This window comes from Zalophus californianus, chromosome 5, assembly GCF_009762305.2.
Source record: "Zalophus californianus isolate mZalCal1 chromosome 5, mZalCal1.pri.v2, whole genome shotgun sequence".
NCBI classification, from domain to species: Eukaryota; Metazoa; Chordata; class Mammalia; order Carnivora; family Otariidae; genus Zalophus; species Zalophus californianus.
The window spans coordinates 87,292,879-87,319,420 of NC_045599.1; the positions used below are offsets into that span (position 1 = coordinate 87,292,879).

Sequence of the window (26,542 nt, forward strand, 5' to 3'; positions counted from 1 at the left end):
CAGAGAGCACATACCATGTAACCTGTCCCTACAGAGGAAGCTTTAGTTAACAGCACTAATGCAAAATCCTCAAAGCAAGGACATTCGCTTGTTCAACTTGGTATCCCCATGGCACAGCGTACGGAATGGCCTTTCTAGCCTCCTACTGAATCTTGGTCCAATTGAATTAAATTACCAACCTAAAAGAAGTTGACCTTAAAACCATTTTATGCTTCCAAAACCAATTCAGGATATTAGGTTTTCCTGGGAAAAACAAACTGTCCTTACTTACAATCTTGGCTAAGAGGAATGCCAATATCCAATTAAATGAAGTATCATTAGCAGCATGTTCTCTTAGACAAAAGGATATCCCTAAAATCAGCTTAAGATGAAAAAAGGAAAGAGAGTAAAGGTTAAAAAAAAGCTTTTGAGAGGTGACATTAATGGGCAAAATGCTTTCCTTTCTAAACTGAGTTTCTTCATCTAGAAAATGGGGGGTAGTATTACCAACCTGAGAGCAGGTTGTGATGAAGATCCTCAGGAGAAACAGCGCCTCTCACAGTTTGGGACCCAGATAGGCGCTGTCCCTACTCTTACTGTTGGTGTTTTTACAGGGCAGTGCTGTTGCCAGTCGGGCTCAGGAAATCCCTTCCGGTTGTCATCACCATAGTAGGGGTTGGGAAAGACGATAGTTCGGAAAGAAGAGTATGAGAAAAGCATGTACTCCTGAGGGACATCTCTCCTTATCCCTAAATGTTCTTCTTTTGTGAGGAAAGGTTTTTTTCTTATTAGTTCACAGCTCTCAACCACCATGAAGAAAATCTTTGAGAAAGCAGTAACCAGAGGCACAATTCTTTTGCTGTCTACCAAATCAGGGAATGGAGTCTCGTGCATACCAAAGACATTTTGTGATTTTTTTAAATTAATTTTTAGTTAATTGATTTAGTGAACTATTTCCTGTGTAACTTGCTCTCTTCAGTTACACAACAGTGTGCTAGATTTTGAAAAATGAAACACAGGACTGTGGGACTGCCTTATTGCTGGTGAGCCCATACCCTGTCGGTGGATGCAGGGATATCCTCTGAAAGGTGGAGATTTCCCTCTGCCAACCATCCAGGGCAGATTATAAATCATGCCTTGATCCTATCTTCAAGGCAGTTCCCTTTCCTTAGGAATGAGATGATGTTGGAAGCCTCAGTTCTAGCTAAAGGAGAACAAGGTCAGTGCTCTTATGCATGGAGAAAAGATGGTTCTTTCCTGGCAGGCTATAGGCAGCTCAGGACCAAGATAGCCTATGGAAGAGCCTGGTGGGAGCCCCTAGGAGAATATTCTAGTAGACTCCTATCTAGAAACTAGTTTTTAATCTTGGTATTTTTTGCAAGATTATTGCCTAACAGCCTATACTTTGATAACCTTTTGTTAAACGTTACTACATAGTCTCAGCTGGTACTCAGAGGAATTACCGTGTCCATGTGGGAGAATCCTATGTTCCTACTTAGGGAGGAAGCAAGTTATAGGGTGGTAAAAGATGGATGGCTAGTTAGCGAGGAATGTCATTCAGAGCAAGAAAGCTGGCTAAGGGGTACAGGGATCACCAGGTCGTTTAATGGAACATGAAAACATTCCTAAGTGAATTCTCAAACATTCAGTAAGGGTAGTAGAGTAGATAAGAATCTGGTACCACCAGACCTCCAACACTTGGAATGGGATTCCAGACTATTGGTGTGTGTGTTTGTTTACGGTCATTGTTTTCTGAATTGAAAGGAAGGATTACCCAAAAAACTGGAGAGTTTGCCAACACTGGGGGTATATTAGTTTGCTCGGGCTGCCATAACAAAACACTACAGACTGGTTGGCTTAAAGAACAGAAACTTATTTTCTCACAGTTCTGGGGGCTGGAATTCTGGGATCAAGGTGTGGGCAGGACTGGTTTCTCGTGAGGCCTCTCTCCTTGGCTTGCAAATGTCTGCCTTCCCCCTGTGTTCTCATGTGGACTTTTTCTCTGTGCATCGGCGTCTGGTGTCTCCTGCTCTTCTTGTAAGTACTCCGGTCCTGTTGAATGTGGGCCCGCCCTCATGGCCTCACGATTCCTCCTAAAGACCTCATCTCCAAACATAGTCATATTCTGCTGGAGTGCCAGGGCGCTAAGGCCTCCACGTGTGAATTTGGGAGGGACACAAGTCAGAGGTTATGTCAAACTTCAATATCATCCAGGCCCTTAAAAATGAAACAGGGAGATGCAGGTGACATTGGTGTCAGGGTGAGTCTTCCTTCTCTTCATTCTGATCTTCTCTCTTGTCTGCAAAGCGTGGCATCATTAACTGATTGTCTTCTGGGAAACCGTAGGCTGTGTCCTAAATGCTAACTTTCTAGAGTTTTCGGGTAGTTCTCCATCCAGGGATGAGTGAAATGGTGTGATGGACAGGACTGCAGGGTTAAACTCAGGAAAACAAACGGAGCCCCCCACCCCCACCGCCCCATCCTGGGCCCAGCAGTGAGGCCTCGGCTAAGACACCAAGCTGTGCTGCGCAAATTTGCTTTCTGTGCTCGACTTCCAGCTCCCCCTGGGCCAACCAGGACTTCATTCGCACACACTCGAGGCAGAGTTGCTCCAGCGCTCCCCCGAACATTTCTCTGGCAGGTTTTCCCCTGCTTCATTCTTCTTGTTAATGGTAGCAGAGAAAATTATACAAGGTATCCAGGATGTTGATTTGCTACTTGCCTCACAGTTTACTTCAAAGTCCCCTCAGAGTTTTCTGAATTTTACTTTCTAGAACAAATATTACTGGTATAAACATCAAGTATTGCCTGTGCAATTATTCCTAATGGTTGTGGTAAGTGAGCTCTGGATTTTCAGGTCAGAAGCAGTCTGCCTTTTAGCAATTAGCAATTCATGGCCATGTCGTAATAAGTTCAGTTGGCACAGGCTCATGTCTCCAGTTCACGGAGTCAGCAATGACACAGCAGCTGCAGAGTGTAAAGATGAGCGCGTCCCCGTTGAGTTCTCTCTTTTAGCTCTTGTCCTCACACTGTCGAACTACGTGGCATTGCCCAGGTTCTCCTCTAGTTGCCTTGACTGAAGATGGCATCAAAGGAGACCTATTTGATTAATCAAACCATAAAGTTAGACAGGAGCACAAGAAATTGTTCAGTTAAATCTTCCAGGAAAGCCTCAATGCAACCAAACCGTCAAAGTTTTCCAGGGCAGCAGAGAAAGGCAGTGTTTCCTCTGTATTTCGCTGTCAGAAAGGTTGCCTGGGTCAAAGTCACCCCCCTGCCAGTGTACTGAACTTGAATTAACTCTGCATCTTACCATATCTCCTGACTGATCCCAGTCTCAGGAAAAGGCCCCTGGTATTCCAACATTTTGCAAGAAAATACACAAACTGAACTCTGAGCAGTGACCCTGGGTTACCCTTGAAATCTTGATTCACAGTTATTAGTTGTGGCCAAGTCAGAAGGCACTCAGCCTATGGCTGATCTAAAAATTCTTGCTTAATCAATGACTCATGTGGTCAATCCCTTGAAACCTGGTCATAAATATGAATTTCCAGGGAAACCCTCCGTAATGCTGTTGAAACCCAGTTGTTTTTATGTTAGAAATTTGGCTCTTTGCTTATTTTAGGCTATTTGCTTATCACTTTGCTATGCCTTTGCATTGATGATCAGAGCATCCTTTATTGGGTTCCCTTCTTTCTATGTTCTCCCATTCTGCTTTCTTTATGTCTTCGGCCAAGAGCAGTGTTTTTAAGAATACTACCCGCCCAAGTGGCAACTCAGCAATGGTTATCAGTCAGTTCTGGCTCTAGATCCCAGCTTGTGCTATTAGGCAAAATAGGAAGGGAGATTTGCTCAGTGATCTGCTGTCTGCAAAAAAAGAAACCAAGACTTAGTGCATGTGGCAAGGAAGGACTTGGGCTATACAATATTGAATGTTAAAATCCTGGATTTCTGGGCATAGTATCAAAGTGGAAGTACTTGGGGGAGCCATTGGCAAGGTTGAACTGCATCCCTCACCACTGCCACGCCTAGCCCAGCGCAGACACTTACCACATGGGTGAGGAAACTGAGTCCCAGAGACATGTATGATCATCTGCCCCCAGTTCATGTAGTTCACTGCTGGGAAGTTTTTATCTATAACTTGGGTCCCCTGACTTCCAGCTCAGCATTTATGACATCATACCCTGTGGCTCTCAAAGTCTTCCTCACCATCCTACCCATCTCAAAGAACCACCCAAAACCTCAGAACTATCCAAGTCCGTTCGCTGGAGGCCAAACAAAAATAACAAGTCTGAGCACATGAGCTGTGCAGACAAAAATCTTGAGTGTAATCTCCTCTCCACACCCCAGGAATCATCCGCTTCCTCACCAGCCACCAGCCAGCAGTGGTGGTTTTGCACACTCGTTCTACAGAGAACAAAGGGATACAAAAACCATGTCATATCATGGTCTCCTCACATTCCTTCAGAATTTTAGTGTTTCCTAACAGAGGTTCAAACCCCTTGCCTCGGTATTAGAGGCACCCCTTAGCCTGCCCTGAGCCTCCCTGCTTCCTTTCTCCCCAGCTGCTCCTCCCGTTTGTCCTTGTCACTGCTGTATGCTTGCCCCCTGCTGTCCCATTCCCCTTGGACAAAGTGCCCCTCCTACACTGTTCTTCACCTAATTCTAGCTGAACCTCTAGACCCAAATTCTTTATCCCAGGTTTTGTTCAAGAGGGATCCTTCCACGTCCTCTCCAAAGTCATCTAAGCACCCCCTGAACCCTGAGGATATGAGGTCTGATATTGTCTTCTGTAGGCGTGTCAGCCAGGCTTCTCCTTCCCCGAGGCCCCCAGGCTTTCTCATGACTCCACAGCACACCTCGTACTCCCCACCCCACCTCCGTGCCTTTGCCCACCCTGTTGTCCTGCTTGGACCTGCTAGAATCCTACCTGTGTATCAAAGTTCAGCTGAAATATTCCCTCCCTTAAACTTTCTCTCATCTTCTGTATTCCAATGCTGCTGTAACAAATTACCACAAACTTAGTGGCAACACAAATTTATTTTTTTTATAATTCTGGAAGTCAGAAATCTGAAATGGCTTGCACAAAAGTAACAGATTTGTATCTTTTCCAGAGGCCCTAGAGGAGAATCCATTCCTTTGCCTTTTCCAAACTTCTAGAAGTCACTGGCATTCCTTGGCTTGTGGCCCCCTTTCCATTTTCAAAGCCAACAGGATAGCATCTTGAAATATCTCTCTGTTTCTGTCATCACATTGCATTCTCTGCCTGAACTTCCTGTTTCCCTATTATCAATACCCTTGTGAGTACATCAGGCCCACCTGGATATTCCAAGAACCCTCCCCACCCCCAGTATCCTTTACTTAATCACATCTGCAGAGTCCCTTTTACCATGTAAAGTGACATATTCACAGGTTCTGCGGATTCCCTGATAGACATTTGATATTTTTTATTTCTTTTACCTCATAACATTGTGTTCGAGTATTTGTAATTCAGGGTTCCTCAGAGATTGTCTTGAGCCTACAACTGGATAAATTCTTTGAGAGTGAAGACTGTGTCTTGTCTTTATATTCTTAGTCAGAGCCCCAAGCTCAGCCAGTAAAGCTCTACTACTGAGAAGTGCCTTGCTGGCTTGAAAGGCAGGCCATAGAGAGATTTGCCTTCTTTGCAGCTGACTGACTTGTGTTCCAGAACAGTTGGGCTATACGTGAGGCCCTGGAAACTAGGTGGGGCGAGGCTTCCAGCTTCACATGGTGTGGTATGCCCATGTTACAGCATGTTAGCATATACAGTGGTTTAGTACAATGTGTCTACACATAGCAAACCTAAAAAATATGCCTGAGCCCCCATATTTTCTCTTGGTAGTTGTATAAATTGATGCAGTTTTTCTAGGGAATAGTTTGGCAACAGATTTGAAAATTTTAATTGTGCATAGCCTTTTTCCTTATGATTTCATTTCTAGGAACAGTCCAACCTTTCTCTCCCACTGTGATGCCCACACATGGACACAAAGATAATTTACACATTATGTTCATTGTAAAAGTATCTATTGTAATGGATAATTGGAAACAATGTGAAAGTCTGTCAGTATGGTACTAGTTATTGAGTTATGGTATAGTAAAAAAAACAGAATAGTAAGCAGATATTCAAAACAAGAGAGAGATGCATAAACTAGCATGAAAAATGTTCATGATGTTTTTTAAAAAAAGCAAGTTGTATACAGTACATCTAACACAATTGGCTTTTGCAAACAAAATCATATGTATAATAATATATATACAACAGAAAGATCTGGAAGATAAAGATATTATCTCTTGGGTCTGTGATTTTGGAACATTTTCACCTTCTTTGAATATTTGAACTTGATTCTACAGTTATGGTTTGCTTTTATAGTTGGAGAGAGTGAAAGAAACCTATTTCTGAAAAACACAGCAGCAGATGCTATGTGAATTCTGGAAATGAGAGAGGTCAGTAATGGGCATTTGGTTAGAGACCAAAACACAAGGCATTTTTTCAGAGGCAACTAAAAGCCGAGAAGGCGGTGACACCTCCTTTAAACTTAACTGAAATCAACTGCTTTACATTGACTTTCTTTTCCACATTGTGACAGTACTCACGTCAAAATGTCTCTCAGTGGTATTAGGGTGTCAGTGGTATTAGGGTTTCAGGGTTCCACTGCTCTCTACACCTGACCCCTCTTCAGTACTTCTGCAGCTTGACCAGAAGCTTAAGGAGATCTTCCAGAATTCCCAGGGTGAGGAGGGAGAAAAAATTCCTTTTTGTTACTGAATTGCTAACCGTCCTACACCAGTTTGATCATTCACCGAATCTGAGGTTTTTCTTAGTATCTTGTTTGCTTTGTGGATAATGGTAGATGTTTTTGGTAGGCGATATTTAGAAGTGGATGAGATTAGTTACCTCCCCACAAAGTCACCACCAATGGTTTGTAGAGTCTGAAGTGCCACCCTCTCTGTCTTTCTAACTCTGTGCCCTTTTCCTCAAGACCCGTCAGGAGCTCTTCCGCTGCATCGCTAGCCCCCTTCTAAGCAGTGTAAATAATTCTCCCACATTTCTTCAGGTACGTACACATTCACCAGCCTGACCTTTCCCATTCCTTGATTACACCCACAGTTGTACACATCTTCAAACAACCCTAGCCCCATATTTGTTTTAAAAAATAAGTCTCTACTGAAACAGTAGGACCTTGTTTCTGGGATTAAATCTGCGCCCTGGCTATCTCTCTAGCTTTCTGTCATTTGTACTTTTATGCCATTTGATTCTTACATAATTTTTGTATATTTACCAGCCTCCCTGCTCCTTTTTTCTCCAAGGAAAGGCTCTACGCAGCTCTTTACTCTTGATGCCCTCCCCCCACTAGTACTATTGCTATCTTTACAAATTATTTGCTGACTTCACCTGGACTTAAATCATATCTTGTCTGGGTCCTACTTCTGACCTCGCTCTGGCTATGTCTGCTCATCCTCCCCACTTCTTGGTTGCATTTCAGCTCAGGATTCCCCTAACACCTGTCTGTCGCTTTTGCTGTAACTTTTAAAAAATTACAATCAATTTTTAACCGGCTCATAATGTTTCCAGTGCCCATTGCTTCATGCATGAAGGGTCAGAGGAATCCCTTGGTCTTGATGATTAGACTAATCATAAAATGATATAAATGATTTATAAACATTAAAAATGTTCACCCTCACTAATACCAAAGAGAAAGTAGAGGCAATGAGGTACTATTTTTCACCTGCGAAATTAGCAGAGATTGGAAACCAGGTATGCACTGCAAAGCTGACGGGGGTCCTAGGGCAGACGTACTATCCTATTGATAAAAGTGTAATTTGGTGCAAACTCTTGGAAAAGCACTTTGGCAAATATAAAAGGAAACACGACAGATACATAAAGAGCTTTTGGAGCATAAACGTCCACCACGGCATTATTTAGAGTGTGAAAAATAAGAAACAACACAAAGGTCCAGTGTAGGTAATAGGTGAGGTTTGCTATAATGGAATATTTCCAGACACGGGATGTTTTTCTCTTCCTCTTTTTAAAATTAAAATTCCCATTTTGAGAGAATTGTAGATTCACACGCCATCATAAGAAATAATACAGCGGGATCCCATTTATGCTTTCCCCAGTTTTCCAGTGATACCTTGTAAGGCTGTAATCACAATATCACAGTCAAGATATTGGCATAGATACGGTCAAGATGCAGAACATCTCCGTCACTCCAAGGATCCTTTATGTTGAACTTTTATACCCTCCCTCCCACCCAAACCCCCTCTGTAGCCCCCAGCGACCACTAATCTGTTCTCTATTTGTATATGTTTGTCATTTCAAAAAGTTCTATAAATGAAATCATATGTAAGCTTTTGGAATTGGCGTGTTTTCACTGAGCATAATTCTCTGGAAATTCTTCCAGTTTGTTGCACACATCAATTCGTGTCTTTTTATTGCTGAGTAGTATTCCATGATATGGTGTACACAGTCTGTTTAGACAACCCATTGAAAGACATCTGGGTTGTTTGTAGTTTGGTGCTGTCATGAATCAAGCTGCTATAAACATTCACACATAGGCTTTTCCATGAACATAACTTTTTGCTTCTCTGGGATCAATACCTGGGAATGTAATTGTTGGGTCATATGTCAGTGCATGTTTAGTTTTTTAAGAAACTCCAAACTGTTTTCTGGAGGGGCCGTATGTATCTTTTCACATTCTCACCAACAAAGTATGAGTGATCCAGCTTTTCCTCATCTTCATCAGCAGTTATCTCTCTGTGTTTTATTTTACTTAATCTGATAGATATCTAGTGATACCTCACTGTGGTTTTCATGTACATTTCCCTAGTGGCTAATGATGTTGGGTATCTGTGTACTCAGCTGCCATCTGTATATTTTCTACGTTGAAATGTCCCATTTATGCCTTGTGCCATTTTCTAATTGGATTGTTTATTGTTGAATTTTTAAAAACTAAGATATAATTAACATATGAAACTCATCCTTTTAAGTATAAAATTCAGCAGAAGATTGTGTAACCCTCATAGTTTTTATAATTCTGGAACATGTTAATCATCCCAAAAAGAAAGCCCATATCTGTTAGCAGTCAGTCTCCATCCTCTCCTTCCCCAGCCCCTGACAGCTTCTAATCTACTTTCTATTTCTATAGACTTACCTATTCTGGACATTTAATACAAATGAAATCCTACAAGATGTGGCCTTTTGTGACTGGCTTCTCTTTACTCAGTGTTTTCAAGGTGCAGCCTCAGTGTGGCCCGTTATCAGTGCTTCATTCCTTTTTATGGCTGCGTAATATGGCATTGTGTAGATAAACCACATTTTGTTTAGCTCTTTATCAGCTGACAAACATTTAAGTTGTCCTCACTTTTGGCTAATATGAATAATGCCGCTGTGTATGTTCGTATACGAGTTTTTATGTACACCTGTTTTCAATTCTTTGGTTGTATACCTAGGAGTGGAATTGCTGAGTCATATGCTAAATCTCTGTTTAATTTTTTAAGAAACTGCCAAACTGTTTGCCAAAGCTGCTGCCCCACTTTACATTCCCACCAGCAATGTATGAGTGTGTAGGAAACGTAAAGATTTAAGGCAAAGACTCTGCCATCTTAGACAAGGTAGTTTCTTCTGGGCAGTGAATTACCCTTCTGCTGATCTGCTGATTCTGCCCTCACACTTGGAGACACAAGTGACTGCCCCTTGAGTTCCCTACGCAGGCAGTGAGCAAGGCTGTCTTTCACAGCCTTCCCAGGGGCTGCGACCACACTTTTTCGGTGTCCCCTCCGAGCTAATCCCCCTCAAGAACTCACATCAAATACTCCCCCGTTATCACATCTGACAACGGAGATCCTAGCTGTTAGTGACAAATCAGAAAGTTCCAGTTACCCCTTTCCCCTAGAAAGCAGTGTCCCTCAGCTCTGCAGGGAACATCTGCTTTTCAGAAACTAGGTTTGAGATTTGAAGGCGTGAGCCAGCAGGGCACTCATCCCTGCAGAGGCCTGAGGAGCACTGCTGCTCGCTCCCTTCTCCCAGATAGCCAGCCCCTTTGGCACAGGCTGCTCAGGGAAAGAACGGGAGGTGGTCTAGGACCTTTGAAAAAGAAGCAACTGTCTGTCTCCTTCTCGGGGCCATGAGGGCAGCACCTCAGGGAGGAGCATAATGGACACTTGGCTCAGGACTGGGGCTGCCCCACATGTCAGGGGGAGCAGAGCTGCTATTAGACAGTAACCGGGACTCCACGGTCTCAGCTTAGCTGTATCACAGGGCACCCTGATGGCCAGGGCCTCACTTGGTGTGTGTTTTTTGTGGAAACCTCTGCCATCAAGCCTGTCATTTCTAAAAAGAAGCTGGGTCAGCTGCGAACAAGGGTCCTTGCAAGAGGGCTGTAGGGGTGGCGAGAGTTCCAGAAAAGGGGTCACAGGGACACTGGCTAAAGGAACTGAGGCAGTGTGGCCTGGAGGAGAAAAAGGCAAGGGGAGCCGGATGCAAAATCCTGCTGTGTGGAAGAAGGAGCCCGCTCAGTCTGTGCAGCTCTGGGAACTCAGCTAGGACCAAGGGCTGGGTGGAAAGTAAGAGAAGGCGTTGGGCTCAGAAAGGTTCCAACTAATAATTAAAGCTGCCCAACTTGGAAGAATCAGCAAATTAATGCATTCTTACAATTCTCTATTCTATGAGGCTTTCACTTAGCCACATGGGTCTCTCAGTGAAATAGCTAAGCTGTGCATTAATGGCACTGTGTATTGTGTGAGGGAAGAGATTAATTCTGTATTGCTTCCAGTAGCTATGCTCGGGGGTAAGCCTAATGGACACATGAAATAAAAGAAAAGGTGACCCCCTTTTCCTGCCCTCATTCCTGAGCCGCCTGCGGCTCTATGGGCTTCTCCCCAGGGTGCTGGGGTCTCAAGGGCTGTGGAGTGGGGAGCCTGCTGTACAATCCCACTTCTCTCAGTGCCTAGCCCCCTTCTCCTGTGACCATTAACCCAGGCTTTTTGGAGATGTTGGGTAGGGACATAATGACATGTTTTTGAAGAATCTGGAGGAAAAGGATTTTAGCGCTAAGAGATTTGACCTTGTAAGGGAATGAAGTAAAGGCTCTAAGAAGAATTGCCAGTCTTCTACAGACTCATCAAATTTGCAGCTCAGGAGGGTTGATGTCTAAGATCTCCCCCCCACCCCCGCCGGCCGCCCCGCCTTGTGATTAGTTGGTGCCTTAGTAGACCATCTACTGACAGGCAGTCCGAATCTTTCCTTCATTTCCCCATCCAGATTTATTGGTGCTATGTTTTCTCAGGGTCTTATGCCCTGCAGTGCCATAAGTTCATGGCCAGCAACTTTAAAGGCTTCCATCAGAAGAATGGGAAAACTTCAGCACTGTGGCTGGTTGGCAAGTATTTCTGGCCAAGAGTGAGTTCCTGAAAACAAAGTGTATATAGGTGGTTGTCTAGCTCAGAGGTTTCCAGACTTTTTGGTTCTTATACTCTCTAAAAGAATCTTAAAGTATGTATCATCATGCAATTTTTAAGTTAATAAAGTTTTTCATCATAAGTTTAAATACTTTCAAAGAATGCAATTTGGAACATATAAATGTTAACATTTTAAAATGAAAGTTGAATTTCTTTTGTAAATTAAATCTAAACACTATGGCAGTTGATAATCCATCATTCCATTTTCTTTTAAAAAGAGATTTGAGAGAGAGAGCATGAGTCGGGGGCAGGGGGCAGAGGGAGAGGGAGAAGCAGACTCCCTGCTGAGCAGGGAGCCCAATGTGGGGCTCAATCCCAGGACCCTGGGATCATGACCTGAGCTGAAGGCAGTCGCTTAACCGACTGAGCCACCCAGGTCCTCTATCCATTACCCACTTTTTTAAAAAAACACTTATTTAACTTGCAGAAATATGAAATTTTTTTCCTCCTTCAACTCAAATTTTCATTCCATTCCCCTCCCCCAAATCTTACCCTGATATAGTTTTTGTTTAAAAAGACTTTATTAATTACCCTATTACATTTATCTTTAATAAAAATGTAAATTAAAATTTTTAACTTTTATTTTCTGTGACCATAAAACTAAGCATTAAAAAAATCTGTGTGACTGAATTATCATTAGCAGTACACTGATTAAAACAACACAATATTATACTAATTATTAAATGCAAAAAATGAAATTATATCCTAAGTGCATCTCTTAGTGAGATGAACTTTTTTCAGTTCATGTATCTGTAGAGGAGTATTACTTATTGCTAGAATGAGATGGTCAGCTTCAATTCTGTTTCTATTTTTTGGTTTTTATAGATGTAAGCTGCAGGAATTGAGAGTGTTTTATTATAGCAATGTAATTCAATTATTTGAACTTCTTCTATGTATATGCCAGAATTCATATAATGAGCTAGTATCGAAAAATATTTTTAATCTTTTGTCACCTGACAACTTGATTAGGTTCTTCTTCATTTTTCTTACAAGCGGTGAATCAGAAAGCACGTGACTTGTAAAGAGCTTTGTTCTTGTCATTAGCATAATTCCCTTTCTCAATTTATGGGAAGTATACCAAAAGAGCTCTGCTAAGATTTATCATTGTTTTTATGCTGTGACACTTTCACATAGACTCACTTTTTAAAATTCTGTTCTTCAGAAATCATAGGAGAAACAGATACATTAATTTCATTACAGTTTTGCCAAAACAGTGCCTTGTGATAAAATACTTTGACCTTATTTTTGCTTTAAATGCGTTACTATTACTTTGGAGCTGCAGATTCAGCTCCTTTGTAGAAAATGTCTATCACAAACCTCATTGGCAGAGCCAGTCTTCATTGCCAAACCAAGTAGCCAAATCAGGATACACTTTGTCAGAAAAAACTTTGGCTTCATTTTTCAGTTCACTTAGGTGTTTTGAAGATTATAAAAATCAATGAAGATTAAAAGCATATCTTGTGAAACTGATCACTAAAACAATAAAAAATTAAAATGATATGGATGTAATATAATTAATTCCATGTTTAAGTTATAAAAACAAGATAATCAGTAGACTCTTTTTCATATAAAATAAGAATGACAAACGGCATGGTATATCTCTGGTAAAAATGGTTTATTAAATACTGCTGACTGGCTTTGGAGAATAAGAACTAGTGTAAAAATCAGAAATACTACTAATAATATGGAAAGGTCCTAGGCTGCTAATCAGTCTGGCAGCACATAATTTTTTTAGTATTATGAAAAAGATATTAAGCATTAAATAAGAATAAAGAGAATTGACTATAACTGAAACAATTATTTCATGCTCTGGTTTGATACAACAGGTTTTGACAACTGTATTAGCTAATGCACACTAAATCTGAAAATGCACAGGGAAGTTTATCCTTGGGTTTTCTCCATCTTATTTTGTAAAAATTGGTATTCCTTGAAGGCATTCTAATTTCATTTACAATAATCACCATTGCAAACCTGTGTTGCTGTAGCTGCTCTAGGTTGCATTTCTTCCCAGTTAAGCTATATTCTAGGGATGAGTATGGAGAATTGTGTAAAATAATTGTGTACAAGTGCACGAAGAGGCCACTTTTGGTAGTCATTGTCTCTGATTCTCTCTGGGCTTCATTCTCTCAGGACCCTCCCCCTCAAGAGCAAGGCGTTCTTTGACAAGAGTAAGGAGGTAGAAGAGGAAAAGGTATTCAATAAAAATTGTCATTTCTATCATTCTACTTTACCATGTGTATCTGAATTCTAAAAAGCCATATATGAGTCCAAACACTTTATTTCTGTGTTTTCTAACATAGCACTTTGAACATGTGTTTAAGAAGGGAAAGCCAAAAGTTCTGTGGATTTCTGATTAAAGGAACCTTCAAAGGGCCATAAAGCTTCCATTAAAGGAAATTTTCCTTTTGTTTGCCACATCTGGGAGTTTGGGATCATATTAAGGGCATATATCTTTGTTGTTATAATGTGGGGCAGGGACTAATATGAATACAGATTCATTCTCAGTAGATCCATTTGGGGAAAGAGTAGGATATGTATAGGGAATCTGGAAATTAGTTCACTTAAAACTACCCATGAGCATGTACTCCTTGGAAAGACCTCACGTGTCCTGAGGCACACATACCCTAGTTTGGAAATCAGGAGTTTATCAGACCCCTACCTAGCCTAGCCTGACCCCGTGCAAGATTTTTTACCATAGGGGTCTCAGTCCCTGAGGGAGGGCCACTGAAGAGTTTAAAAGAGGGTCTGGGGATGCAGATGGGACTGCAGCAGCCCCTGTTTGGGGAGCAGTGATGAGAAGTCTGTTCCCAGTCTGGTGTTCACAGACCTGCATGCACTCCAGATGCTGAACAAAAGATCTCAGAAGGTCCCCGGGCCCTTTGTGAGTGAATAAGCACGTTACCATTGCCTGAACCCGGAGGATGAGTGCTGCAAACCCACAAGCCAACGGAGGCAGGCAGGGTACAAGACAATCAGAGGTTATGAGTACTGGATCGTGGAGAGGTAGGGGTGGTTCCTCACCAAAGGTGCAGGCCCCACTCAGCTCCAAACCCTCTATTGCCGTGTCGTCCAGTTTTTCAGGGAAGACAAAAACCCGCATTTTCACATGAAATCTACCCATTTGTAAATGTTGGCAATTAAATCAAGATTTTTATAAAACACCTAGCAGGCAAAACAAGTCTACAAGGCCTATCTGAGCCATGGTTGCTGGTCAGCAATCTCTGCCCAAAGGCCACAGGGTGTTATTTTTTGCCTCCAAAGAGAACAAAGCGGCTCCTAATCAGAGTTTGTGTCTCCCACCTGGACTCCAGCGAGCACTCCCAAGTTCTTACCTCTGCCTCAGCAGTTATTAACCCCGTAAGTCCATGGCTTAGCAAGTCATAGCTGGGTCCCGCAAGTTTAAAATGCAGTGACTATTTCAAGCTTCATGGAAGCTGAGGGAGTTGTCATCAGCGAACCGAAGTCCACTGAGTTGAATAGAACTTTAGACAATATTTATTCTAGCTTTCCTGTTTTTTACAGTTCCTGATACATTCTCTTAAATTTTCCTTCCGGGGCTGACAGCACTTGTCTTAATAAATGGAGGGTGTGCAACCCCAATATTACAGTTCCTGGATGCTCTCCGTACACACCTTCAATCTGGAAAGCCGGACCTTCACTCTGGAACTCTAAAGACTGTAAAAACCTCTTCAGTGAAAGAAGTAAGCTATGATTCTATTTCAGCCCTTCTCACTTTCAGCCCCTGGCTTACAATTACCCTGAGTGCTTTAACTTCAGATGGTGTGCTGGTTTTAAAATGTGGCCATAAATTCTTCAATATTCTTCCCTTTAGGAGGTAGAGCTTATTAATTCCCTCCCCGTGAGTGTGGGCTATATTTAGTGACTTGCTTCTAATGAATAGAATATGATGGATGATAGTGACTTCTGAGAATAGGTCACAGGCATTGTGGCTCGCTCCCAGCTCTCAAATTACTTGCTCTGAGGGAAGCCAGAGGTCATGAGGCACTTAAGTAGCCTTGTGGTGAGGCCCATGAGTGGAGGAACGGAGTTCTCCCGCCAATAGCAGATTCTTCAGCCCTGGTCAGGCCTTCAGATGATTGCAGCTTGCTGACTTCTTGACAGCAAGCTCATGAGATCTGAGCCGGAAGCACCAGCTAACTTGCTCCTGAATAGAATAGAATAGAATAGAATCTGTGAGATAAGAAGTGTATTGTTTCAGGATGCATGGTGTGGCTGTAATGTGTTCTGTGGCAACAGATAACTAACACAGATGGGCATAAAGCAACCTAGACCATACCACCTCCATGGCCTGGCCTCATCACTTCTTGGTTTCCCATTTAGCAATGGCAGGAAGACAAGATGCATCCCCTCCCAGCTGTGAAAACATACAGGGGGTGGGAGGCTGTTGGGTGAGGAAAATGGCAATCGTTTGTGAGGTAAAAGGTAATCAAGTTTAAGGAGCACTTCTCTTAACATTCGGAAATATTAACCTCTGGATGGGATTACCAAAAAAGGTAGTGGTAACTCCATTTTAAGAATTTTCTTTCAGATTGAACAAATTCTGAGTATGTGGTAGGCAGTTGGGATTTAGCTCTGCTCTAAGGCTCCTTTCTCTTAATAAAAAAGTTGAGGGTAAATAGGAAACTTAGCCAAAATCTGAGATGTGCATGAATTTCAAAAGTAACTCCCCAGCATAAATGTCTCTCCTGACACACGTGTGTCAAGACTCAAGCTTTCTCAGAGAGCATCTGACCCCGACTTTCCAGAAGCTGAGTGCCCAGTTTGGAGCCGTGCCCTCTTTTGCTCCTGTCCCTCCTCTCTGGCCTTTATCTCAGAGGCCTGTGCCTTACCCTCTGTTCACGTGAAACTGAAGTATCTGGACCCAGCCAGCCACTTCAGCAACTTGTGCTAAGCCGGGTGAAGTTTCACATCATCGTGGAGGAGGAGGGAGCAGCTGCATTTCTCACGCACAGGGAGAGGATGAACCCCCCCTGAATCTCTGGGTTGCGGGGTCACAGGAGACCTCCAGAAGGTTCTGGTGATGCCATCTCATCATGTGCTAGATCCCAGGTAGCTGGGTACATATGAATTAATGACTTAAAATCCTGTCTCAAATGTTTATCTTCCTCCAAGTGGAAGACTTTTGTCTGTGTATAAGCGCAAATATTCCGTGAGGAAGTGAGTCTGGTATCCTCTGGCGAAAGAATGCCACAGCCTAGCCCCTAATCACGCAGAACCTTCAGAAGGGAACACACGTGAAAGGCAGAGCTGATAGATGCCCTTCAGTCTACGCTGGGGGCTCTGAGAACACACAAATTACCATGAATCAGTGAAAGCATTCAAAAGTAGCCTCTCCAATGACGAGCCAAGCCAGTTACCTTACAGCTTGCATATTTATTGAACAAATACTACTAAAATAGCTAAAATACACTGGGTACTTGTTGTGAGTGCATCAGTAAAGATCACATTGTTACAAAAGCCTGCATTTTCAGCAGTGCACAACTGCAACTCTACATAAATGCCACAGATGCAGAATACTGTTTTCTTGCTCTATTTACACAGCTGATACACCTACTCTAACAAAGGAGGGAGCAGGAGAATGCACAAGAAACTCAGGCCGATGGGGCAGCAAGAAGAGAACGAAGAAGTGCAGTGCATGCATCATCGGTGTTAACAGTCAGAAGCGGAACAGAGCAGAACACAGCCTGCCCCGTCAAAGGAAGAGCTAAAAGACAGTTATATAAAAATTAAGGTGGGCTTTCAGACTGGCTAACACAACAACAATCCGTGAGTAGATGGTATTGTCTGGTTTTATTTTTGTTTATCCATTTCATTGGGAGCAAGGACAAAAATGTAAAATCTACCCCTTGCTTATCAAAACTGCCAAAAAAGAGTGCTCTGCCTTTTATTTTTTTAATTTTATAAAGACATTTTTTCCTACTTAATTTTTGGGAAAGGTGTAAGTTTCAGATTCCAACTCAGATGCCAGTGTTTCTGGATTTTGTTTTTTCCATAGGGCCTTTATTTGAAACGTTTGCCCTTTTTTCCCCCAAATATCCTTTCAAACAAAAAGAACCAAAAGAGACACCTAAAAACGCCTGTCAAATTATTGCTTTTCTTTCTCTAAGCTAGGCAGGCGAGGCTACCGGAAAGAAGAGATTTGGTAAGTAAATTACAGTTTTGTGATTGCTCCCGCTCCAGGGACTGCACGTCCGTGAGCGCCAGCCGGCGAGACGTGAGTCTCTCACTCTGGTAGCATTCACTCAGCCTACAACGCTGAAGAAGAAAGCCACACTGAAGACACGAGGAAAACAAGTCAATCCAGTCTAGAGAACAACATTCAGGGAAACAGAGTACCAACACCTTCTTAGAACATGGAAATAAAATAGAACTCCATCAGAGCTACCTCGCCAAGGAGCATGTTGAAAGTCCAAAATAGCACCATTCATCAGTGTCTCAGGTCCTGTGGCAGCATCTCGGTCACTTACCACAAGGAAACAATGAGTTTCAAACTACTTCTATACATCAAAAGAGTACATGGATAAAATATAGATATACAGACAATCGATGAACATAAACTACTAGGCTTGTTACATCTAAATGAAAAAAAAAATGGGGACTCTCAGCCTCTGCGAGAAGCAGTCGGGAGCTGTGTGAGTGAAAAGGCAGGAGTGAACCGGTTGTGTGAGAGCAGAGGGAGTTTGAGTTGTGGAAGACATCGTTGTCGAGAACCAGGCCTGAAGGCCCACCTGTAAGGGTTGTAAACGTGGATTCACAGTGTGAAATTCTGAGCGGTTTCACTTGAGTCAGAATGATTAAAAACTGGTTTGATGATACCTATTTGTCCACTGTAAATTCTCTAAAGCAAGGCTCAGAGTCCCATAGTTTCTTCTTATACTTGATGATTTACACAGAAAAAAATCCCATATATGATACCATGACCTCATCAATACCCATACACCATATGTAATACAAATGGAGGTGTGATGATTAAAAAGGGTGGAGGTAACCGATGCCTGGGGAGTGGAGTTCACTGCTGCCAGGTGGAGTCAGGGAGGCGGCCTCAATCTGCTCTTCCTTCTTGCGGTTCACTTCCTTTGGGACAGGAAGTCTTCCCTGAAAAGCAGGTGGACGGAGACACACACACACACACACACACACACACACACACACAGGACACTTAGTCATGCTTCTGAAACCATTTGAAATCTTTTGCTTCTCCCTCCCACCTTTTATCCTTGAACTCCAGATGTTTTGCAAACAGAGTTTACATATTAAACACAGTTCACCCGAATGTAAATATTAGGTCTGTGGGGGCATGAAGTAATTAAACACTCGCTGCCTTGACTTCAGGAGAATCAAGTGCTTCTCTAATGGCTGTGCCCAGCCATGTGGGAGGCAGCATTCCCCAGAGTCAGGTTTCTGAGGACAGTTTCTAGTAGGAGACAGGGCCCAACATGAGGCTGGGTAAGAGGTGCTTGTAAGAGTGTTAATACATTTTCTTTAAAGCATTCAGGGGCTGTGGTGGAGGTGGGTAATTGCCAGTTTTCCAATATATAGTAAAAATATTAAAAAAAAAAAAAAGGAGGTCACAGCTTGTACAAAAAGGTCACTTATGTATGGTTTATTCTCTGAACAACCGGCCCAGTCCACGTGGGCCTGATAAGCAGAACCACGAGTGGGCACCAAAGGTGGGAGTGCGTGCGAGGAAGAGGAGGGCAGTGGGACACTCAGGCCAGGGGACAGTGAGGCCCACCTCGTTTGGCCTGGGGCTAGTCTAAGTCTGTCCTCACACGCCTGAGGTGCGTGAGGTGCTTGTGTTTCCGTCTAGAATAATACAACCGCAGTGCGACTGGTGCTCCATCCGGCACCCATGGGGAGAAGCTCTCCATCACAACCAGAGAGCGAGAGGAAGGGACGAGTAGCCCATCTGCTCAAGGGATGATAAGTCTTAACTTTTAACTTTACCACAAACACCCTGTATATCCCAACCAGACATGAAAACAGGGATTTGACAATAGTCTGTCTTTCAGCCAAACCATTAATTGCTGGAGTTTTCTCAGACACATTATCCAATACGGTTTTAAAAGATTTTTTTTTTTCCTTTTTGCTCAGATCACATGTTTCAAGAGGACATTTACAATAAGCTGTTTTGACTGGTTGAATACTTGGGTTAAAATAATAATCTTGCTTTGAGATCTGTAAATTACTGCATTGGAATTTCTTTTAAGAATTCAACTTTCAAACAACTTGAAACAATGTTTGCAGCAGCCCCAGGATGAACTAAATGTAACAGATAATTCAGCTTTAATAAGTCTTACTTGCTGTACATATTTTAAAAAAAATACCTGGTATGCCTAAATTTTGTGTTTAAAAATCTCAGACTTTGAGAGCATACATTTTCAGGATGTACAGAAAGTCCACTCTGTGTGTACTTTCATGTTCCAGTCTTAGACTGTGATTTAGAAGTTGTTTTGGTATCACTAAATAGGAATAGAACCAAATCAGAAAACTGAATTAAAATGTACTCACACATACTTAAAGATCTAAATAAATTTCTAGCATCTGCCCATCATATTGGGCAGTGTTTTTCAGTTGTGCAAATAATTTTAATCTTGAAATTTTGGCATATAATCCCAAGATTTAAAAAAAGAAATGCACTGTAATCCTGGTGCTTTTAAACTGTCTGTCCTCCCTCTCCTCTCAGCCAGTCACCCCGGTTCAAGATATGACAAACTGCGGTTTGGGACAAAGGAAGAACTCAGTGGCTGCTAATTATCACAGGCCAGGAAGGAAAATCAAAGCTTCCTAAGTATGATTTCATTCAACTAGAACTATACTCTGCCCTTAAAGCTGCTCACTTCAGTTCATACTTACTCTGTTCAGAAGTGAATATATAGTCAGTCTCTGTATAAGTCTCCATGGAAAATACACAACAAAAACAAATGAAGATTGGGTGGGATTCTGGGTAATTTGGGGAGCGGTATTTCCAGGAAAAAAAATGTGAAGGAGATTATTTCAGACTTGAATTTACCATTTTTACTACTTTTTCTGTTTTGAGACCACCCCCCTCCCAGAACGTTCATGTCTTCATTTATTATTCATGTTCTGAGTGCCTACTGTGGCTTGAATACTCAGATTTTAAAGCTACAGAGATGAAAACAGAGACAAAAATAGTCCCTGTCCATCCTGCCCTTTATTTTCTGTATGCGAGATTCCCGAGTAACTGGACAATGGCAAAGCAATGGTGGTAAGCCATGCGGACTGGCGTGCTACTAAAGCGCCCCGAGGGGCCACAACCCGACACGCCAAAAAAAGTTCTGCACATCCTCCCTTTGGAGGCTGGAATTTACTAGATTTCAGTCTTTACTTCCTATCCCTCATTTTTTGAAAAAAGAATAAAGTCTGCCCCTCACTGAAAGAATTGTAGGCTTCTATAGCAATGGGAGGAGGTTTCTGAAGAGAGGACACAATGTAGTCTTATTTCTCCAGAAGTTGGGCCTTGTAAGAATTCAGGTAAAAATAATCCTATCTTCCTCCATCATCCCGCACCTAATGGCTCCCAGAGGACTGAGGATCTTGAGCATTCTAGAAGTCTGGAGGAGCAGAAACAGATGTGTCCAGTGGTTCCCACAGACTGGTTCTCCTGGATGCTTCTATAATTAATCTACCTCAGGTTGGATGGCCCTCTCTGCTGAGAACTGTTCGTGTATGAATCCCCCAGCTTCTCAATAATGTGCCCCGGACAACGTAAGTCAAGATTATTTTTCTTGACTATGCAAAGATACGCTTTTCCATAAGGAAACTGCTGGGAAGGACAAATATATTATGCTTAGAGGATAATTCACATATGCAGAGAGGAAAGAAATTAACAGAAGACCTGAATCTCAGGATCCATTGTGCCATCCCTGTGGAGCATGCCTCAGTGGAGGCAAGGCCTAGGTCCTAGGTTGGGCTTCTAAGAAAAAGGGAGGCACTGTTGACCTCACTGAAGAACTTGCCTAGTCTTGCCACTCTGGTTGATGTCACCAGTATCAAAGAGAGGACTTCTGGATGGCTGAATGGGGCAGAAATAATGAAAACACTATACTCTCCCTTACCTCTTCCATTATCATGTCTTACCCTCAGCTGCTCAGATGAATTATGCCCTGAGCTTCCCAGTAAAGGATGTCTAGAGTTATGCTATTGCTGCTGGTGGGGGTGCTGCTGGAGTGATGGTGTGAAGGTGTGGTGGTGAGGTGAGGTGGTGGGGGGGGTGGGTAGTGATGGGGCAGGGTGTGTGTCCTAGGGCGGCGGTTGGGTGCCGGTATGGTAGGGTAGTGGTGGGGTGGAGGAGGATTGGGGTGGGGTGGGGTGGTGGGGTGGTTAGAGGTGAAGGAGGGTGGTGGGGCGTGGTGGGGTGGTGGGGATTGGTAGTGGGGTGATGGGGGTGTGCGTGTGTTTTAAGTAAAGCTCCAGTACACTAGCTCACTTCCACCCCACCTCTACAAGACAGTGCATGGCAGGGCCAGAATCCTTTTGTTCACCTACTTTCCTAACACTGGTTTCAACCTGGACCTTCAGAAATTCTCTGGAAGATTAAAAGTGATTTAGAATTGTTTTCTCTTAGTGCAAACTGCCAGTTGATAAATGCTGTCAGTAAAAGACAGGGAACTGCTGAAACCATTTAGTGTAAGTAAGAGTTTCTCAAACATTAAAATGTCAATAAGAGCTGGGAAAGCCTCACCATGTGTCAATTACACTTATGAAACTTCTGAATGGATATTTTATTTTCAGTGCACTTTATTTTTCTTTCTTAATTGCAAAATCAACAGGTCACTGGTAAAAAGTACAGTCCTCTCTCCTGAAGGTCAAATTGGTATTTACCTTAACAGGCAAGTCCAAAGGTATCTACCTTAAAAACTGGTAAGTGTTGGTGTTGTTGGAAATGGTGATAAAATCCAAAATGTAAATTTGACAAATTTTTTTAATGCAGAGAATTATCACACCTAAGATGTCAGAACAAAGAAAGCATGTTTGTAGAAAATACTTTTAGGCCTAAAAATTAGAAGAAATAAAAATAATAGCTTATGTTCTGTTTCTTGGGTAGTTTGATCAGACATTCAGGCACTATTACCAGACAAAAGTGTCATCATTTACTTTAATCATCATTCTTGAGTTTATCTACCCAAGAATGGAACAAAGTAGAAACCTGTAAAATGTACATTTGATAGATTCTCAATGAAAATCTGCTTTTGGACTTGTCAAGAAAGGAAGATAACGTGAACTTTAAGAGTCATAGCACTTTAGGATATATATATATATATATTTCTAGTGTATCTTATTTCCAAAGTCATAACAGTATCATGTTAATAGGTTCTTGCTGTAGACTAAATGGATATTAAAATAAAAAAGAAATAACTGATTCTTTTTTTAGTTGCCTCTAAATTGAAAAACATTTTTAACAAAATGGTAGCTAAGGATCTTACCTTAGGAAGCCTTCCCTCCATTTCCTTATTTGGAAATGGTTCTTGACTGACCCAGACAGAGAGCTCTGGGTAATAAACCTACAGAGACATAAAAGAACACACTTTCAGATTAAAAACAGCATCCACTCTGAAACCACATGGGATCAACTTCATGAGTTCCATCCTCAATGTCACTTCTTTCCTGATTACAATTTAGAGCACTGGAAAAGCCCTAAACCTCTTTCAGACTGTTAGAGTGCATCCAAATGTACACTGCACCCAGGAGAGTTCTGGCTACCAGTGTCTTCTAAGACTAAGTCCAGTAGAGCAAAGATGTCAATCAGTGTTCTCGTCAGCACGCTAAGTGGCAGCCTCCTGACATGACTGGCTGAGCAAACTAAGGCACTGGGGAGGCCTGACTTTCAAAGCAACCTATAGTAAGTATACTTAAAACTCCATGTTTATGAGATAAATGTGCCACACGCCCATAAAACTGTTAGGGGGTTATCCCAATAATGGATTAAATGGCTCAACGTTATGCAGAAAGCATAAGGAGGACAGGAACAAGCAGCCTGCATTCTCCCCAGGTCCATGGGGCCACTGGCAACACTCTGCCCAGTGCCTGAAAGTAGCAAAGTGTCAGAGAGAGGCAGGGAGACAGGCAGCATTGCCATGAATGATTCAGAGAATACCAGCTGATGAATCTGGGGATGGGGGCATGTGGAACAAGGTAGAGAGCCTGAGTGGAATTGAATAATTCTTCTTTAAATATACAAAGGGTTATTAGCATAAGAAGTTTGCTGACCAGCTGTTCTCCATCTCCAGGAAAGACAGGAGTAGGGGGTTAGGAATTAAATTACAGCATGGATTTAGGTCAGCTATAAGGAAGGACTTGGCATAAGAATTGTTAAATTACTGAAGGAATTTAGAGAGGAAAACTGTGAAATCTCCTTTAAGAAATTTAGAAACAGAATCTAACAACCATCTGCCAGAGTTAATTCACATCTGATACAGCCCTGCTTGAAGGGAGGGGAGGAAATTAGATAAGATTCCCTCCAGATCTGATTCACTAAATGCTCTAAATAAGCCTCACATTCAACAAATAATATGAAGAATCACCATCTCATTAATAGGTTAACAAACAGGCTTAATGTTGTTTTTGTTTTTGGAAGCCATAGATGTGGTAGCCTAGTCCCTGGGCTAACTGCAATGTCTTCACTGTCCTGGTCAATCCACTTGGGCAGCGGGCCTGAGCTAGGAAATGTGGATGGCTGTGTGGATTCTTTGGGATAGTCTAACAGTAACTATCTTTGCTTTACTCCAGTAACATTATGACACATCCCAGGTTACAAAGCAGTTTTGCATACATAACCCTAATATATCCTGACAATAAACTTAGGTCTTATCATTTCAGAGATAAGAAAACAGAAACTCAGAAAGGTCACCCACTTGTCCAAAGCCACACAGTGAGTATAGGATAGGACTTGAACTCAAACCAGATTTCCAGATTCCCAACTTCCCACTATACTGATGCCCTCAAATCACCCCAGAATGCAAATTGCCTACCACCTCTCTCAAAATTACACTAGTCCACAGACACCACACACATTTCTATCTTACATATTTGAGAGCTCATCCTGCAAGAATGGAAGTCTGACTTCAGACTGGGTCTGCTTTCTGGGCCAAGTGGTTCCCCCAACCTGAACCTCCTTCAGCTTTCCCCTTCTCTGCCCAGATCCTTCTGGGAGAATTCCACCATCTGCCTTGTTTGGGACAAACAAGTCACCCCTGACATTCCCTTTAACTGGGAATGGGTGAAGAAAACAAAATTGCCATCTAAAATATACAAGCTTTATTTAAGGCTTAAAACGAAGTCACAGCATACCAAATCCTACTTTGTGGTTAATTTTAAGGAGATCCCATTTGGGATCAACTATAGATTCACTTAATATAAATAGATATAAAATTCACCTAATATAAATACATTTCTACATTACTACCTTTAAGAGTAGGCTTTAAGTGCAAATTTTAAATATTATACCTATTAGCAAGAAATAAAGTTCTATTGTAAACAGAAATGATAAAAATACATGTAAAAACTTAAGCACATGGATGCAATGAAAAGTAACATCAAGTAAACGTATGTCTGTGTTCTTGAGCTTTTCTGCGAGAGTCTATTTTAACAAAATGACACTGCTTTAGCATTTAACTTCCAGGTTCAAAGCATCACTACAAAACCCTCCCAAGTCCAATGTGCAGGGGAAAATAGCTAGCCTCAGAAATCATTATACTTATCACTCTTACAATTTGTTTTTCCAAGAACTTTTTTTTTTTAAGAAAAAGTCAATGATTTTTTTTTTTTTTTTTTGCCGAAGAACTCAGGAACATGGGTATCTGATAGCAAAACCCACAACTAAAGAAACCTCTTCCCCTAACCCAAATTTTTCTTTTGAAACAATAATTTATCTACAAATTGACCAAGGGCACTTCTAATTAGGCATTTTTTAGTGTTTGAATCATCAAGTAATCATTGTCTACTTTAGGAAAAATAAATGTCATTTTGGCCTTGTGGTAAATTCTTCCAGTCTCCTTCAGAATCAGAACTTGAAGCCAAAAATGGCAGGGATAGAGGCATCTCAGTTACACTCTTAAAACTTGGCTTGGTTGGTCTCTAAGAACTCAAAATATCCCTGGATATAGCATCTAAAGGGGATGTTTAAACTTTTGGTTTTTTTGGATTTGGGAAAAGTTGGCAGATTATTGGACATATATACTACCTCCATTACAGCTTTGTTCTTTCTTTTACCTGTGGTGTTTTGAAACTCTAAAATGAAGGACTTGAGAGAAAAGATCTATGACAACCATTACCCTTGCTCTCAAATACCTCAGAATACCTTTGTCCGTGCATGCATTCGCCACAAGTTTGGGAGGCACCTGCAGTGTGCCGGACACTGCTAGGTTCTAGGGATTATGAGAAATGCTGTCCCTGCCTTCTAGGAGCACAAAAGATCATTTTATAAAAGTGTGTTTTGTGGGCTAAATTGTACATTCCCCACATACAAAATTCATGTGTCAGAATCTTAATCCCCAGTTACAATGTGTATATATTTGGAGATAGGGTCTTTAAAGAGGTAATTAAGTTAAAATGAGGTATTTAGGGGAGGCCCTAACCCAGTATGACTGGTGTCTTTATAAGGAGGAAAGGAAGACCCAGACACACAGAGAGGAAGCCCACGTGAGGACACGGGGAGAAGCGGACCATCGACAAGCCAAGGAGAGAGCCTCAGAGGAAACCAGCCTGCTGACACCTTGACTTCAGAGTTCCAGACTCCTGAATTGTGGGAAAACAAAGTTCTGTTGTTTAAGCCACCTAATCAGTGGTACTTTGTGGTGACAGCCCTAGCAAGTTAATAGTGTGCTTTAAGTGCAATTAAAGAAAAAAGAAATATATGGGTTATGTCAAAGAGAGTAGCTCTTGGAACGTGTATCAACAGACTAAAAAAACCCAAAGCCAACATTCAGCAAACCAACCAGCAGTGCTGTCAAGAGAGGAAATGGGGGGTGGCGGTGAGCAGACCTGACCTGGGAGGGCATGTGATGGCTACCAGCTGCAAGCCAAGGAAGACAGTGGCCTGAGG

The 26,542-nt window shown here is 42.0% G+C and overlaps 1 protein-coding gene across 3 annotated transcripts in view; it reads right to left on the reverse strand.

Annotated features, from left to right (window-relative positions):
* Positions 1-2,741: 2,741 nt before the first annotated feature.
* The window catches only part of LOC113929544 (neuronal regeneration related protein), a 42,477-nt gene continuing 18,676 nt past the window's right edge, over positions 2,742-26,542 (reverse strand). The window contains exons 3-4 of one of the 3 annotated variants that reach the window (XM_027606512.2): positions 22,926-23,003; positions 2,742-3,078 (exon numbers count right to left, since the gene is read on the reverse strand). In XM_027606512.2, coding sequence (XP_027462313.1) covers positions 2,991-3,078; positions 22,926-23,003 — 166 coding nt within the window. In that variant the 3' untranslated portion in view covers positions 2,742-2,990. Of the gene's footprint in view, positions 3,079-13,156; positions 15,623-16,836; positions 18,574-22,925; positions 23,004-26,542 lie in introns of those variants that run through there. The other 2 variants (XM_027606513.2, XM_027606514.1) reach the window with 2 other exon arrangements.